Source organism: Rhinatrema bivittatum, chromosome 1 (assembly GCF_901001135.1).
Source record: "Rhinatrema bivittatum chromosome 1, aRhiBiv1.1, whole genome shotgun sequence".
Classification (NCBI taxonomy): domain Eukaryota; kingdom Metazoa; phylum Chordata; class Amphibia; order Gymnophiona; family Rhinatrematidae; genus Rhinatrema; species Rhinatrema bivittatum.
The window spans coordinates 564808463-564822619 of record NC_042615.1 but is presented as its reverse complement, the minus strand read 5'-3'; the positions used below and the strand labels follow the sequence as shown (position 1 = coordinate 564822619).

Here is a 14157-nt window from a genome sequence, read left to right as displayed (position 1 = left end):
AGTGAATAAATAAATAAATAAAATAAAATAAGTCAAGCAAGCAAGCCAACCATGAATTGAAAAGTTTTGAAATGCTGCTGGAAGCAGAAAATGTATTTGATGCACATTTGCTTTAAACCAGGGCTTCCCAAACCTGCACTAAGGACCCCACAGCCAGTCGGGTTTTCAAAATATCTACAATGAATATGCACAAGATAACTTTGCATTTATGGAGTCTCCATGATATGCAAGTTTGTCTTATGCATATTCAGTGTGGATATCCTGAAAATCCGACTGGCTGTGAGGGTCCCCAGGACAGGTTTGGGAAGCCCCGATCAAAGCAGTGCATTACCAAAACACAAAGCAACATAAGAAGTCTTTTTTAGTAGGCAATACATTTAGAAATCATGTTACTAGGATTGGATCCAGGCTTTTCAAATTATTACATATCCAGGGGCGGATTCCGGGTAAAGATCGGCCCGGGGATTTTCCCCAAAACCGGCCCAGAAGTTACCCCGTGGTCTGCCAACCATGGCTCTGTCCCAGCCATGCTTGGTAGACCTTGTGACCTGGGCGACCGGCCCACCGGGGGATGTCCGATCCCCCGATAGGCCAATCCGCCCCGTACATATCTTGTAAAATAGACCTGCCCCTGCGAGATGGGGCAAGTGATGAAATGTACCCAACAAGGATCTTTTATTTTTTTCCCACAATATAAGCTGGCACCACCATCTCCTTGTGCCTTCCAACACATTCAAAACCCACTCCCAACTGGGGCTATGCTACTAAGAGCCTTCACTCCTCCTTACCCCTTCCTTAGCCCAGTCACGTCAGCAACCGTCTTTTGCCTGAGGTGCACAGACCTCGGCTATCTCCAGAACAAAAACTACAAGAGCATCCTTAGAGGGAGGTTGTGCATGAGTGACACCTGGGGACTCCACAGTTTCCCCAGACACACTGCTGGCCAGAGGAGCAGGATTAGTGCCCAGAAATCTAAAAGAATGCCTTTTCTTTTAAGAAATTAAACAGGGGTTTGTTGGAATTCTCCTTTCCCTGATCTTTCAGGAAGGAAAAAAGGGCAGGTCCTAAAAGGGGAGAGAGACAGAAAGATGTATGCCTTAATATAAGTGCAAATTCACACACAGCATAAATGTTTTAATTATAAGATTTGTACTTTAAAAAAAAAAAAAAAAAAAGAAAAAGCCCTTTAAGAAATACTTAAAAGTGAGATTGGGATTTTTTCACAAGAAACTTACAATTCGTAATTAAGTTTCTTAGCTTGACTTTCCTGGAAATTTTCCATCTCCCCCCGCAGTTTCTCGTAGTCCTTCTGTAGTGTCTTCATTTCAGCTTTTGACCAAACACACAAAAAAAATAAATAAATGCCTTGCTTAGTTTCAGTTTTTTTTTGTTTTTTTTTTTTTTAAACTTGTGGCACGACCACTTAGCATCTCACAGACATCTGCACTGAGCGCCAGCTGTACAGGAGCCAGCTTTACCACCACAGAAATGAACTGCCATTTTCTCATGGGATCAATCTCCTTCCACTCCCTTTTCTGGAGGGGAAGCCGAGGGAAAAATCTGTTTAGATATATATATGTTTTTAATTTAGATTTATATTCCACTTTTCTCAGTGCTTCAAAGTGGATTACATTCAGGTACTGTAGGTATTTCCCTATCCCCAGAGGGCTTACAATCTAAGTTTTGTACCTGTGGCAATGGAGGGTAAAGTGACAGCGGGACTCGAACCCTGGTCTCCTGGTTTATAGCCCACTGCTCTAACCACTAGGCTATTATTTTGAATGAGTACACTATACACAAGGCAGGAGATTATGGTGTGAATATGAGTTTGTCCTCTAATATACATATTTTTTTCTCTTTTCTTTTTTGGTATAATATCAAAATTTATCAAATTCACAAAATGTTTTTATATACAAATTTCCATTTAGTGAAAACATTAACTTGTCTGCGATGATACCGCTTCCACATTGTAATCATTAAATAAGCTGTGCTGTACAACAAAAACAAGATTGCAATTACAGACCTAGGATACATAATCTACAGGTCCCCTGAAATGTTTTGTGTTATATTTTTTTGGCTATGCCACCTTTATATTTGTAAGTCAAAGCATACTATATCAGGGATGGCCTACCCGGATTCTCAAGAGCCACAAGCTTTCCAGGTTATCAGGATATCCACAATGAATATGCATATGAGAGACGTGCATATAACGAAGGCAGTGCGTGCAAATCTCTCTCACACATATTTCATTGTGGATATCCTGAAAACCTGGCCTACGGTCTGGCTCAAGGCCCAAAATTGGCCATTCCAGTACTGCATATTCCACCAAATATTTGTCTAGCCGAGAACTGTTCTTCCAGGTGTTAAAGATATTTTAGTATCATTGGCTTTAAAATGCATTACTTTAGTTTACAGGCAGAAATACTTTCTGTAATTGGAAACAAGTTCCACATTTGAAATGAAGGCTCAGATTGGATATTCGATATATCAGTCCTTGTCCAAAATTCATGTGAGAATTGTCAACACTTCTGATCTTCCTAAATACTTTGGACATTTGTGCCAGCACTAGACTGTCTTACGATCAATAAAATATACCTGATTGAGGGATGTAAATGTTTAAAGCCACAATTAATCGCTCCAAAAAGTTATATGCACAGGTTCCATATAAGCCTCTAAGGTTTGTTGTTACATTTTTCCTTCACTGTATTCTGCAAATATTGACAGAACTCCAGAGTCGATTTAGAGGATTGCCAGCACCTTATAAAAAAAGTTTAACACATACCTGGTACATCTTGCAAAGAAGGCCTAACAATTTTCCCTGCTAATATAGCAACATAGTAAAAGACAGTAGATAAAGATCTGCCCAGCAATTTGTCTAGGCCTGTTACTGCCATTCTATGCAGGTTACCCCATAACTTATCACAGGCTACCAGGTTTTTTTTTCATGTCCATCTTCTAGCCACAAGGATCCTCTGTATCCATCCCACACCCTTTTGAATTCCATCACCATTTTCAGCTTCATCACCCTCTGGGATGGTATTCCCCGCATCCACCACCATTTCCATGAAAAACATATTTCCTGACATTGTTCCTGAGTCTTTCCCCTTGGCGTTTCATATCATAACCCCTAGCTCTACAATTCCTTTCGAACTGAAAAAGGTGCTAGTCATGTGCATTATGAATACCTTGCAGGCATTTAAGAGTCTATATCATATCTCCCTGTCTCTTCTCACCCCCGGGATATACACATTTAGGTCCTTCAGTCTCATCTCATATGGCTTTCGATGCAAACCCCACACAATTTTGCTTGCCCTTTTCTGGACTGCTGCCATCCTGTTTCTATCTTTTTTTTTTTTTTAGATACGATCTGCAGAACAGACCACGGTACTCCAGGTGAGGCATCAATGACCTGTGCAGGGGCATCATCACCTCCCTTTTCCTGCTGATTATATGCCTCTCTATGCAGCCCAGCATCCCTCGGACCTGACCCACTGCCTGGTCACGTTGTTTTGCCACCTTCAGATCACAAGACATCATCTCCCCAGGTCGCTCAGTCCGTGCACATCACTCCTTCACTCCACATCACTTACAGCTCCCTGGCATTGCTGTACCTCGAATGCATGGCGGCACTTCTTGATATTGAACCCCTAACCGCCAAGCCTTTGACCACTCTTCTAACTTTCCTAGATCACTTCTCATTTTCTGCACTCCTTCTGGCATGTCCACTCTGTTGCATATCTTTGCATCATCCACAAAAAGGAAAAAAAAAAACAACCCAAAAAACAAGCAGAAAAAAAACAAACCTTTTCCTTCTAACCCCCCCCAGCACTCAAAATAAATGTTGAGCAGAACAGTTTCCAGAACAGATCCTTGAGGCACACCTCATCACTTTTCTATCCTCAGAATAAGTTTCATGTACCACTCACTGTCTTCCAATCAGACCACCACTCTGTAATTCATTTCATCACCTTGGGACACTCCCAGGCTTTTCATTTTATTCATTACATAAATAAAGGTCCATCAAGCCCAGCATCCTGTTTGACAGTGGCCAGTCCAGGTCTAGCACATCCCATAAAGTAGATCTATTTCCTGTTACTTGCTCCCAGGAGTAGTAATAGCTTTCCTAACTCAACCCGGCTAACAACATGGTGTGGAGCTTTATTTACCCAATCCAATTCTCTCACAATTTTTATAACCGTCTATCATGCTCCCTGCTCAGCAATCTTTTCTAAGCTGAAGAGCCCTAGCCCGTATAGCTTATCATAAGAGATCCGTTCCATACCCTTTATCATTTTTATCACCTCTACACCTTTTCTAGTTCCGCTATGCCTGAGATGGGGGCGACCAGAACTGCACTCAATACTCAAGGTGCAGCTGTACCATGGCTAGATAAAGAAGCAATATAATATTTTCTATTCCTATTTGGATCATTTCTAACATTCTATTTGCTCTTTTGTCTGCTGCTGCACACTGAGCCGAGCATTTCAACGAACTGTCCACAAGGACCCTAAGGTCCTTTTCCTGGGTATTCTTTAGAGAACATCGAACTGAAGTATGCATTTAATATTTCTGCTATTTTCTTATCTCTCTCTACCCATTGCTCATCTCTTTGCAATACCTCCTCTGGCTTTCCTCCTCTCTCTGATATCTGAAAAATTATTTTGTCACCTCGCTTTACCTCATTGGTAATCTTTTCTTCCATTTGAGCTTTTGCTATCCAGATTTTTTCCTCATCTTTCAGCTTCACAAAATATTCTTCCCTATATTCCTTTGATAGTTTTTTGTACTTTTTGAATGCTTTTTCATGTTTATTTTCAGCCACCTCTTTGGAGAACCACATCAGTTTATTTTTCCTTTTATTTTATTTTCTTACATAAAGAATTGTTGTGGTTACTATAGTTCATTTCAATTTGGTCCACTGTTCCACTTCACCCATTTTCTAGCTCCTTTTCAAGGTACATTCGAGCAGCAGTCTCATGACCCTCTGTCGCTTCATGGTGAGATCGTACCTTGAATGCTATGTACAATTCTGGTTAATGCTTCAACAGATATAGTTGCACTGGAGAAGGTACAGAGAAAGGCAAACAAAATGATAAAGGGCACTAAATGACTTCCCTATGAAGAAAGGCTGAAGAGGTTAGGGCTGTTCAGCTTGGAGAAGAGACAGCTGAGTGGGGATATGATAGAGGCATGAAAGGACTAGAACAGGTAAATGTTTCAGATAAATCGACTAGAAGGCATTCTATGAAGTTAGCAAGTAGCACATTTAAAACAAAATCAGAGAAAATTATTTCATTCAACGGACAATTAAGTTCTGGAATTCACTGCCAGTGGCTGTGGGTAAGGCAGTCAGTGTAGCTGAGTTTAAAAAAGGTTTGCATAAATTCCTGGGGGGAGAAGTCCATAAACTACTATTAATCATGTTGACTTAGTAAATAACCACTGCTTATTACAATCATCAGTAGCATGGGATCTGTTTTAATGTTTGAGTACTTGCTAGGTACTTGTAACCTAACATAAGAAAATGCCATACTGGGTCAGACCAAGGGTCCATCAAGCCCAGCATCCTGTTTCCAACAGTGGCCAATCCAGGCCATAAGAACCTGGCAAGTACCCAAAAACTAAGTCTATTCCATGTTACCATTGCTAATGGCAGTGGCTATTCTCTAAGTAAACTTAATTAGCAGGTAATGGACTTCTCCTCCAAGAACTTATCCAATTCTTTTTTAAACACCGCTATACTAACTGCACTAACCACATCCTCTGGCAACAAATTCCAGAGGTTAATTGTGTGTTGAGTAAAAAAGAACTTTCTCTGATTAGTTTTAAATGTGCCCCATGCTAACTTCATGGAGTGCCCCCTAGTCTTTCTACTATCCGAAAGAGTAAATAACAGATTCACATCTACCCGTTCTAGACCTCTCATGATTTTAAACATCTCTATCATATTCCCCCCTTAGCCGTCTCTTCTCCAAGCTGAAAAGTACTAACCTCTTTAGTCTTTCCTCATAGGGGAGTTGTTCCATTCCCCTTATTTTGGTAGCCTTTCTCTGTACCTTCTCCATCACAATTATATCTTTTTTGAGATGCGGTGACCAGAATTGTACACAGTATTCAAGGTGTGGTCTCACCATGGAGTGATAAGAGGCATTATGACATTTTCCGTTTTATTCACCATTCCCTTTCTAATAATTCCCAACATTCTGTTTGCTTTTTTGACTGCCGCAGCACATTGAACCGACGATTTCAATGTGTTATCCACTATGACGCCTAGATCTCTTTTTTGGGTTGTAGCACCTAATATGGAACCCAACATTGTGTAATTATAGCATGGGTTGTTTTTCCCTATAATGCATCACCTTGCACTTATCCACATTAAATTTCATCTGCCATTTGGATGCCCAAATTGGCCACTATTGGAAACATGATGCTGAGCTTGATGGATCCTCGTCTGACCCAGTAATGCAACTTATGTTCTTATTAGTACATGTCAAAATAAATTCTCTCTCATTCACATATGTAAAATCTCATATCTAGAGCTAATAAAACAAAAGAGAGGCTGAAAATTACACCAGAATATGTTTTTCACTGAGATATTTCCCTGCTTCACTTGACATCTACTGCTAAGAAACAAAATGAACCAGTCTAATACACCACTTATTCTCACTGTAACCTTGACAATAATAAATCATGTGGAATAGTGTCCAAGGCTGTAGTAATATCTAACTAACTAATATTGCTTTTGAAATAGCATTGAGGGTCTTTGCAATGGGAATCAGCACCTGCAGAATGGCCTGGTTGCAGGCGACTGATCTCTGACCGGAAGTATAGGAAAGGCTCGCTGACATGCCGTGTACTAGGGAGAATCTCTTCAGAGATAGGGTGAGGGACGTGGTGGCCCAGCTTCGGGACCACCATGAAACCCTCCAACATCTCTCCACCAGCACTCTGGACCCGTCCTCTGCTAGGAGGTCGGCGAGATCAGGGCAGAAGTAGTCTTTCTTTTGCTAGAGGAAGTACTATCTTCCGATCTCTCACTCATCAGAAGCACCAGGGCTCTCACAGCCATCCCAGGCAGCAGAGAGCTCCCAAGGCCCAGCTGGCATCTCAGTCAACGCCAGGGACAGGGTTTAGACTGGTCGTAGGGAGCGTAGGCCAGTTACCTGTATTCGGGGCGATGGATCCACTGGTCAGGGCAGGCTGAGATTCTTTGTGAACCAGTGGCCAAGTACAATCTCAGACCAGTGGATTCTTTCCATCGTCCGTCAAGGGTAGCAACTGAACCTATTGTGTGCCCTGCCAAACTGCCCTCTGAGCCCATTTTGGAGGCCGGTAATTCATCAGAAGGTGCTGTTAACGGAGCTCTCTTCCCTCTTAACGGCCAGAGTGGTTGAGCCTGCTCCACCTCAGAGACATATTTCTTTACAGAGAGGGTTGTAGATAATTGGAACAGCCTCTCAGTGGAGGTAGTGGAGACAAAAATAATACCCAAATTCAAGAAAGTTTGGGATAAATACAGGGGATCTGAAGAAGCGATGGGAACTGTCAAGTTAAATTAGTTGGGCGGACTAGATAGGCCACTGTCTATGTCTGCCATCACATTTTTAGGTTTCTATGAAATTGCTTTATCTGGAATCTCCATCTCTAGCTTTGTATAGGAGACTGCATAATAGCATCCATAAGGGTTGACTCCCATTAAGTACCACTTAAGTCCATGCACAGGTTCACACATCTTATGAAACACAAAGCACATTTACGGTATATAGACTTATCTTCTAGACTTATTTAAGTAACTGGTCAGTGATTCCCAAACTGTGGGTCACAACCTCATATGGGGTTAAACTTCAATGGCTGAGGTCATGAGAAAAACAGGGCCATTCCCCTCCAGACAACCTTCCCACCAGACCTTTGCTCCAATCTGTAAACAGCAGCAGGGGAAAAAAAAAAAAGTCAGCATACACTTGGCAGGCTTCACCACTCCTGCCTCAAAGGGCTTCCATGTGGAATGCTTGTATGGACAGTCAGAACTTATAAGTGCATACCACCTCCCGCTCCTATTTCTGTCAGCCCTGTTCTGGCCTCAGCTATTCATGTTGCCACTGCTGCTTTTCTGTATCAGGTAAACTTGTGTGGGAGATAAAAAAAAAAAAAAAAAAAAAAAAGGAATTTGAGGTACAGTATTTTGACTACAGGACTATGACTTGGTCCCAAGGTTAGGAGACCTGTGACAATCTGAAGAAGAGTCATTTTATGTGGATAAGTTTTAAATAGTTTAAGTTCTTTGGCAACTTCAATTGTTTAACATGAGTATACGAAAAGTGTTTGACATTTACAAACATAGTATTGTGTCTCTCTTCAGGGAAAAGTACTATAATCATGTCAAAACATAAATGTGCAGAATACAAATGTTTATGGATTATGGAAGAGATCTTGTTTTGGCCAAAGGATTCTTTATATAATGTGCCAAACTGAGGAGGAGAAATTTACACCACTCCTTTCAGATAAATACCTGTGAAAGAAGTATCTAAGCTGAATAAGCATTCATCCTTCCCTAGAGATCCCAGCACCATTCTGCGAAATGTCCAAAGCTTGCTAAGATTCAAGACCTGAGACCAGGTGTGTGCTTCTCCAGCACCTGGCTTTGAAACCAAAAATAGAACTTGCCCATGGAAGCTGATGCTGAAGCACCGAATTCAAGAGCAATATGTCTTAACTGGTAAATAAAACACACGCTCTCAAGGAACTCCGCACAGAGAAAAAACTCTTGACATGAGCTATTGCACTCAGGAGTAAGAGCCAAAATGTCTTCCAGTTCTAACGTTTTGACACAGATGCACATCTGGGCCCTTCTCCTACTTACCCACCCGCCCACTGCTGTCACACAGAGGCCTCTCTCATACCCAAACACCCTTGCAGATGTCGGCTCGATACTGTAAGACAGCGGCAGAAAGAGTGCGGCATTGCCAGGCGCACCCTTCCTCCCCGCACGCACAGTTCTCTTGACCTAGCGCCTGATACTCTCTTCTAATTGCAAGCAAATGCATGCCGCGGCTGTGAAGCGTTAGGGAAGGGTTATGCCCGCGCAACCCATTTTACTGTATAGGCGCTTAATACAGCGCCTATACAGTAACCTGGGTGCGCTGGTACCTGTCATTTCAAATGACATTTGAAATGACAGGCACCAGGAAGTGTAAAAAAAAACAAAACAAAAAACCAAAAATATGTAAAAACCTGAGTGTTATAAAAAAAAATTTTTTTAAATACCTGTCACTTTCATGCGGTCATCCAGGCAGCGGCGTGGGTCCAGGCGGCCGGCGCCGGGTGTTCGATCGAGGCCATGGGCAGGTAGGCGCGTGTTTGATCAGGCGGGCGGCGGCAGCGGGATCCGGGGGGCGGGTGGGCGCGTGTTCAAACGAGGCCGGGTCGCACAGGCGCGCATTAATTCAGGCGGAGGGAGCCGGCGGCGAAAGCGGCCTCTGGCAACCCCCACCGGCAGTGAATTAATGCGCGCCTGTGCGACCCGGCCTCGTTTGAACACGCGCCCACCCGCCCCCCGGATCCCGCTGCCGCCGCCCGCCCGATCGAACAGGCGCGCGCCCACCCGCCCGCGGCCTCGTTTGAACACGCGCCCACCCGCCCCCCCGGATCCCGCCGCCGCTGCCCGCCTGATCGAACACGCGCCTACCCGCCCGCGGCCTCGATCGAAAACCCGGCTCCCGCCGCCGCCCGCCGGCCGCCTGGACCCACGCGGCCCTCCGGCTCCCGCCGCTGCCTGGATGACCGCACGAAAGTGACAGGTATTTAAAAACATTTTTTTTTTCTGACAGGTTTTTGTGTGTCCCACAGCATTACATTTTCTCGCTCATCTCCATCGCTTTTTTTTTTTTTTATTGTGTTTTATTGTGTTTGAGTATCTTAAGTGGTGTCGATGGATTTGTTACTAGACTCACAGTCCTAACACCTACTAGGGGGAGGCGGTAAACTAACACGTTAAGGCCGCGGCAAAACAGCGGGTTACTAAGGAGATAATATCAGCGCCCGTTACAGTATCGGAGGGGAACAGCTAATTCCTTCATTATACAGCTAATTCGTTCATTTATACATCATATACATGCCGCGTGCAGAAAGGGTTATGCGTCTGTTTTAAGAAGCGCTAAGGACGCGCGAAACTGGAGACTGTATCGCTGGATCGCCTTACGCGTCCGAATTGTGCGCTCCGAGCACGTTACAGACGGGAAATCTTCAACCGAACGATACTGTATCGAGCCGACAGTGGGGCCCTTAGTGCCTGAGAACGGAAACCTCCTCTGAGAGGAGCTCATCAAGGTTGCTTTGAACCTGAGCTGTGGAGAGAAGAGGAAAAGTGCTAGTTGCATACAGTTCAGCCCTAAAGCCAAGATGCACAGCACTGTGGCTAGGCCACATATCTGGCATCCTCTGCACAAACTTAGCTTGGTGCCATTTAGTAAACTGGGATTCATCAGTACTGACATTTTCCTTCAGCCCTAGGAGTATAAGGCAGGGAGGTTATTGATTATTTCTTTAGGGTAACAGACCTGGTTTTCACAATATCCATAATGAATATCTGCCAAATATATTTGCATCCAAATGGTCTAGAAATCAGGTTAATTTATATACTTTTAATACTCAAAACCAGCCCTGTTTGTGGCCCTTAAGGATGGAAGTTGAGAAACCCTTGGTCTAAACGGCATCTCCCCCCCATAGTCAGATTTTTGTTTTGATTCGGCTGTTTCCTCCTGCTTCTTTGGGCTTCCAGTTGAGATCAGACACAAGGTTGCCAATGCACGGTTTTGGACCGGACAGCCAGGTTTTCAGCTGTGCTGTACAGTGTCCAGACAGAAATACTGACCAGACGCTGAAAATCTGGTTTTTGCAAGAGGCTCCTTCTCTTTCCCACAGCTTCCTGGTTATAGGGAAAGACAGAGCAGAGAGCTGAGCTGTGCTCCTGCCCGCTTGCTTCCTTACCTGTGTTGTGATTGGATGGGATGGGGAGAGGAGGCGGGGCATAGCACAGCCCTCAGTTCCCAGGGGCTCCACAGATCTCTGCAGCAATGCATTCTGGGTCCCTCCCCCTCCTTCACTGAGTGCTGGGCCAGTACCCAAGATTGGGGTTGCAGCAAGCCTGCCGAGGGATACAGGAACAGAGGAGGGGAAATTGGAGAAAGATAGAGTCACAGAGTGGAGAAAGGAGAGAGACAGTGGGGATACAGAGAAAAGGAGAGGGAAAGGAAATAGACACATGGGAGCAAGGGAGGACAGAGACACGGAGTATGGAAGGAAGGAAGGAAGGTTACACAAAAGGGGAGATGCACAACGGGAGCATGAGGGAAGGCAGGAGACAGATGAGGAAAGGGAAGGAATAGGGAAGAGGCACAAAGGAGACAGGGAACGCAGAAGGAAAGGAGATAGAGAAAGAAGGTGGCACTAGGGAGGAGAGAAAAACAGGAGGAAAGGAGGAGGAAGAGAAATCAAGAACATGGGGAGGGAGGTGATTAGAGACAAGAGGGTAGCACAAGAGAGGAGTGCACGGAGGAGGGGGAGGGCATATTGAGAGACAGGTGGCACAAGGGAGACACAGATGACAGGCTGGGAAGGTTTTAAGGAAAGGGAGAGTGAATCACCTGTGCCTGAGGAGGCTGTGTGTATGAGAGAGGAGGATACGTGTTTGGGAGAATGTATTTGAGAGAGGAGGATATGTGTTTGGGAGTGTGTGTATGTATAAGACAGGAGGCTCTATGTTTATGGGGAAGTATGGAGGTGAATGTGTATTTGAAAGGCTTTAGTTGTGGTAGAAAGTAAAACTGCATGAGAGAGGCTGTGGTTGATTTCTTCATGAGGATAGCTGAAATAACATTTTATAAAAGTTTTATTGGAGGGGAGGGGTGCTTGAAAGACAAATAATGAATGGATCGACAACTGACAGTAGTCTGTAACCCCCGTCCCCTTCCAAAGCATGAAGTTTAGTAGGGTGTCCAGTTTTTGTCCATGGAAAAGTTGGCCATCCTAATCTGACATGGGGCTGGGATATGGCACAGGAGCCTTCATTTGCCACTAACTCAGGAATTTTTTTTTTTTTTTTTTTTTTTTTTTTTAATATCCTTTCCCAAGTCAACAAATCCATTCATTGAAGAGAGTTCTGGGCTGAAAGGATGGGGGGGATGTCAGGGGGGTGGGGGGGGAGACCTGCTCCATGGCTCCTTCTCGAATCCTGCAATCATGGGCCCTAAATCCAGCCACTGGTTTTCACCATTTCACGATAACTGGGATCAAAAGACCTGGCCCAGGAATTAAATCCAGGTCCCTCTACATGCTGTGCACTAATCGCAGAGTCCCCAGGCTGGACCATGCACATGGCTGCATGGCTTTCTTCCTCAGCACTGGATACAGAACGCAAGCTCCCATGAACAGTGCTCCTTTCACATGACATAGAGGAACATTCTCTCCTGGAATTGAGAACTTTACCTCTTCTGTACTCCTGCACAAAATAAAAAGGGAGGTATCTCTTCCTGGCCCTCCCTTCTGCACATACTGAATGCCTTCATTCACCAGGGAATGTGTTAACTCCCAGATATTCTCCTCAAGCAGCATTTGCAACATTTCTACCCCACAAGCATAAAAATGGCAACCCTGATGTGACTTTATGTAATATAAGAATCCATGTGTATGCTGATCTCAGGCTATAGATAAATATGCTTAGAAATGGTCTGCCAGCAGTAACAAACCCTGACAAGCTGTGCTGTCAGAAAACTCCTGGTCACTGTGAAGCTGGCATTGCATGCTGAGCAATATTAAAATTTTGTTTAAAAACCCATGTTTATGAGGTTACTTTTAAATCTTATACAGGCTTCTCCCTGATCACAGGCTTCTATTTTAGCCACATTTCTTATAATAAAATTTCCTGAAGCCTTCACTTATCTTGGTGTATCTTGACTAGACTAAGCTCCATGGAGCAGGGACAGCCTCTTATGATGTGATTGTCGAGTGCTGCAGAAACAAAAAATGGCCTAATCCCTACGACAGCTGGAAGGCTCTTGGCATGATGTTGGAGAGAAGGGGATGAGAAGATCTGGTGCAATAGCTTTTCAGTTTGACACAATGAAGGTCCTAGGTTTTCCACTAAAGGTGCAAAAATACTGTAAAAAAAAAAAAAAAAAAAAAAAAAGCTGTGGATAACTGATAAAAAGAAATGAAGGGAAGGAGCACAAAGGAAAATTGGCTCTTACCTGCTAATTTTCGTTCCTGTAGTACCACAGATCAGTCCAGACTCGTTGGTTTATTCATCCATGCCAGCAGATGGAGACAGAGAAAGTAAAACTGAATGTTGCTTATACACTAGTGCCACTTGCAGTTCCTCAATATTGATCTGTACCCAAACTAAAAAAAAAAAAAAAGTGAAAAAACTGGAAACACACCTTGTATAAAACCTGGAAACAAAAACTTCTGCTGTCTCAAAAATACAACAGCTGAGTGGACGACTCTCCATTTCTAGTAATCGGGCGGGTTCTGGACTGATCTGTGGTACTACAGGAACAAAAGTTAGCAAGTAAGAACCAATTTTCTTTTCCCTGTACATACCCGATCAGTCCAGACTCCTGGGATGTACCAAAGCTCCCTAATGAGGGTGGGACCCGAACAGTCCCGCTCGTACGACACTTTCGCCAAACAACCAAGACTCTCAATCTCCCACATCCAGCCGATAATGCCTTGCAAAAGTATGTAACAACTTCCAAGTCGCCACTCTACAAATTTTCTGAGAAAAGAGCTTCCATCCAAGAGGTCACCTGAGACCTAGTAGACTGAGCCCTCAAACCGTCCAGCACTGGCCTACCTTTGAGGAAGTATTTTGAACTAATAGCCTCCTTAAGCCACCTCGCAATGGTAGTTTTGGAGGCCTGGGTACCCCCTCTTTGGACTATTCCACAAAATGAAAAGGTGATCAGACCTTCTAAAATCATTTGTGACTTTGAGATAGCGCAGCAAAGCTCTACAGCATCCAACAGCTTAAGCTCTCGTGCATGAGCCTCAGAAGTACTCAAGTCCGGAAAGGCCGGTAGTTCCACCGTCTGATTGATACGAAAGGCAGATATCACCTTCGGAAGAAAAAGACTGCACTATTCGCAAAGCCACTCTGACTTC

General features: G+C 44.0%; 1 protein-coding gene across 4 annotated transcripts in view; it reads right to left on the bottom strand.

Annotated features, from left to right (window-relative positions):
• GOLM1 (golgi membrane protein 1) overlaps window positions 1–14157 on the bottom strand; it is a 190225-nt gene that overhangs the window by 57296 nt on the left and 118772 nt on the right. For all 4 annotated transcript variants that reach the window (XM_029617189.1, XM_029617183.1, XM_029617196.1 and 1 more), the window contains one exon: window positions 1236–1329. In XM_029617189.1, the coding sequence (XP_029473049.1) occupies window positions 1236–1329 (94 nt within the window). The remainder of the gene's footprint in view (window positions 1–1235; window positions 1330–14157) is intronic.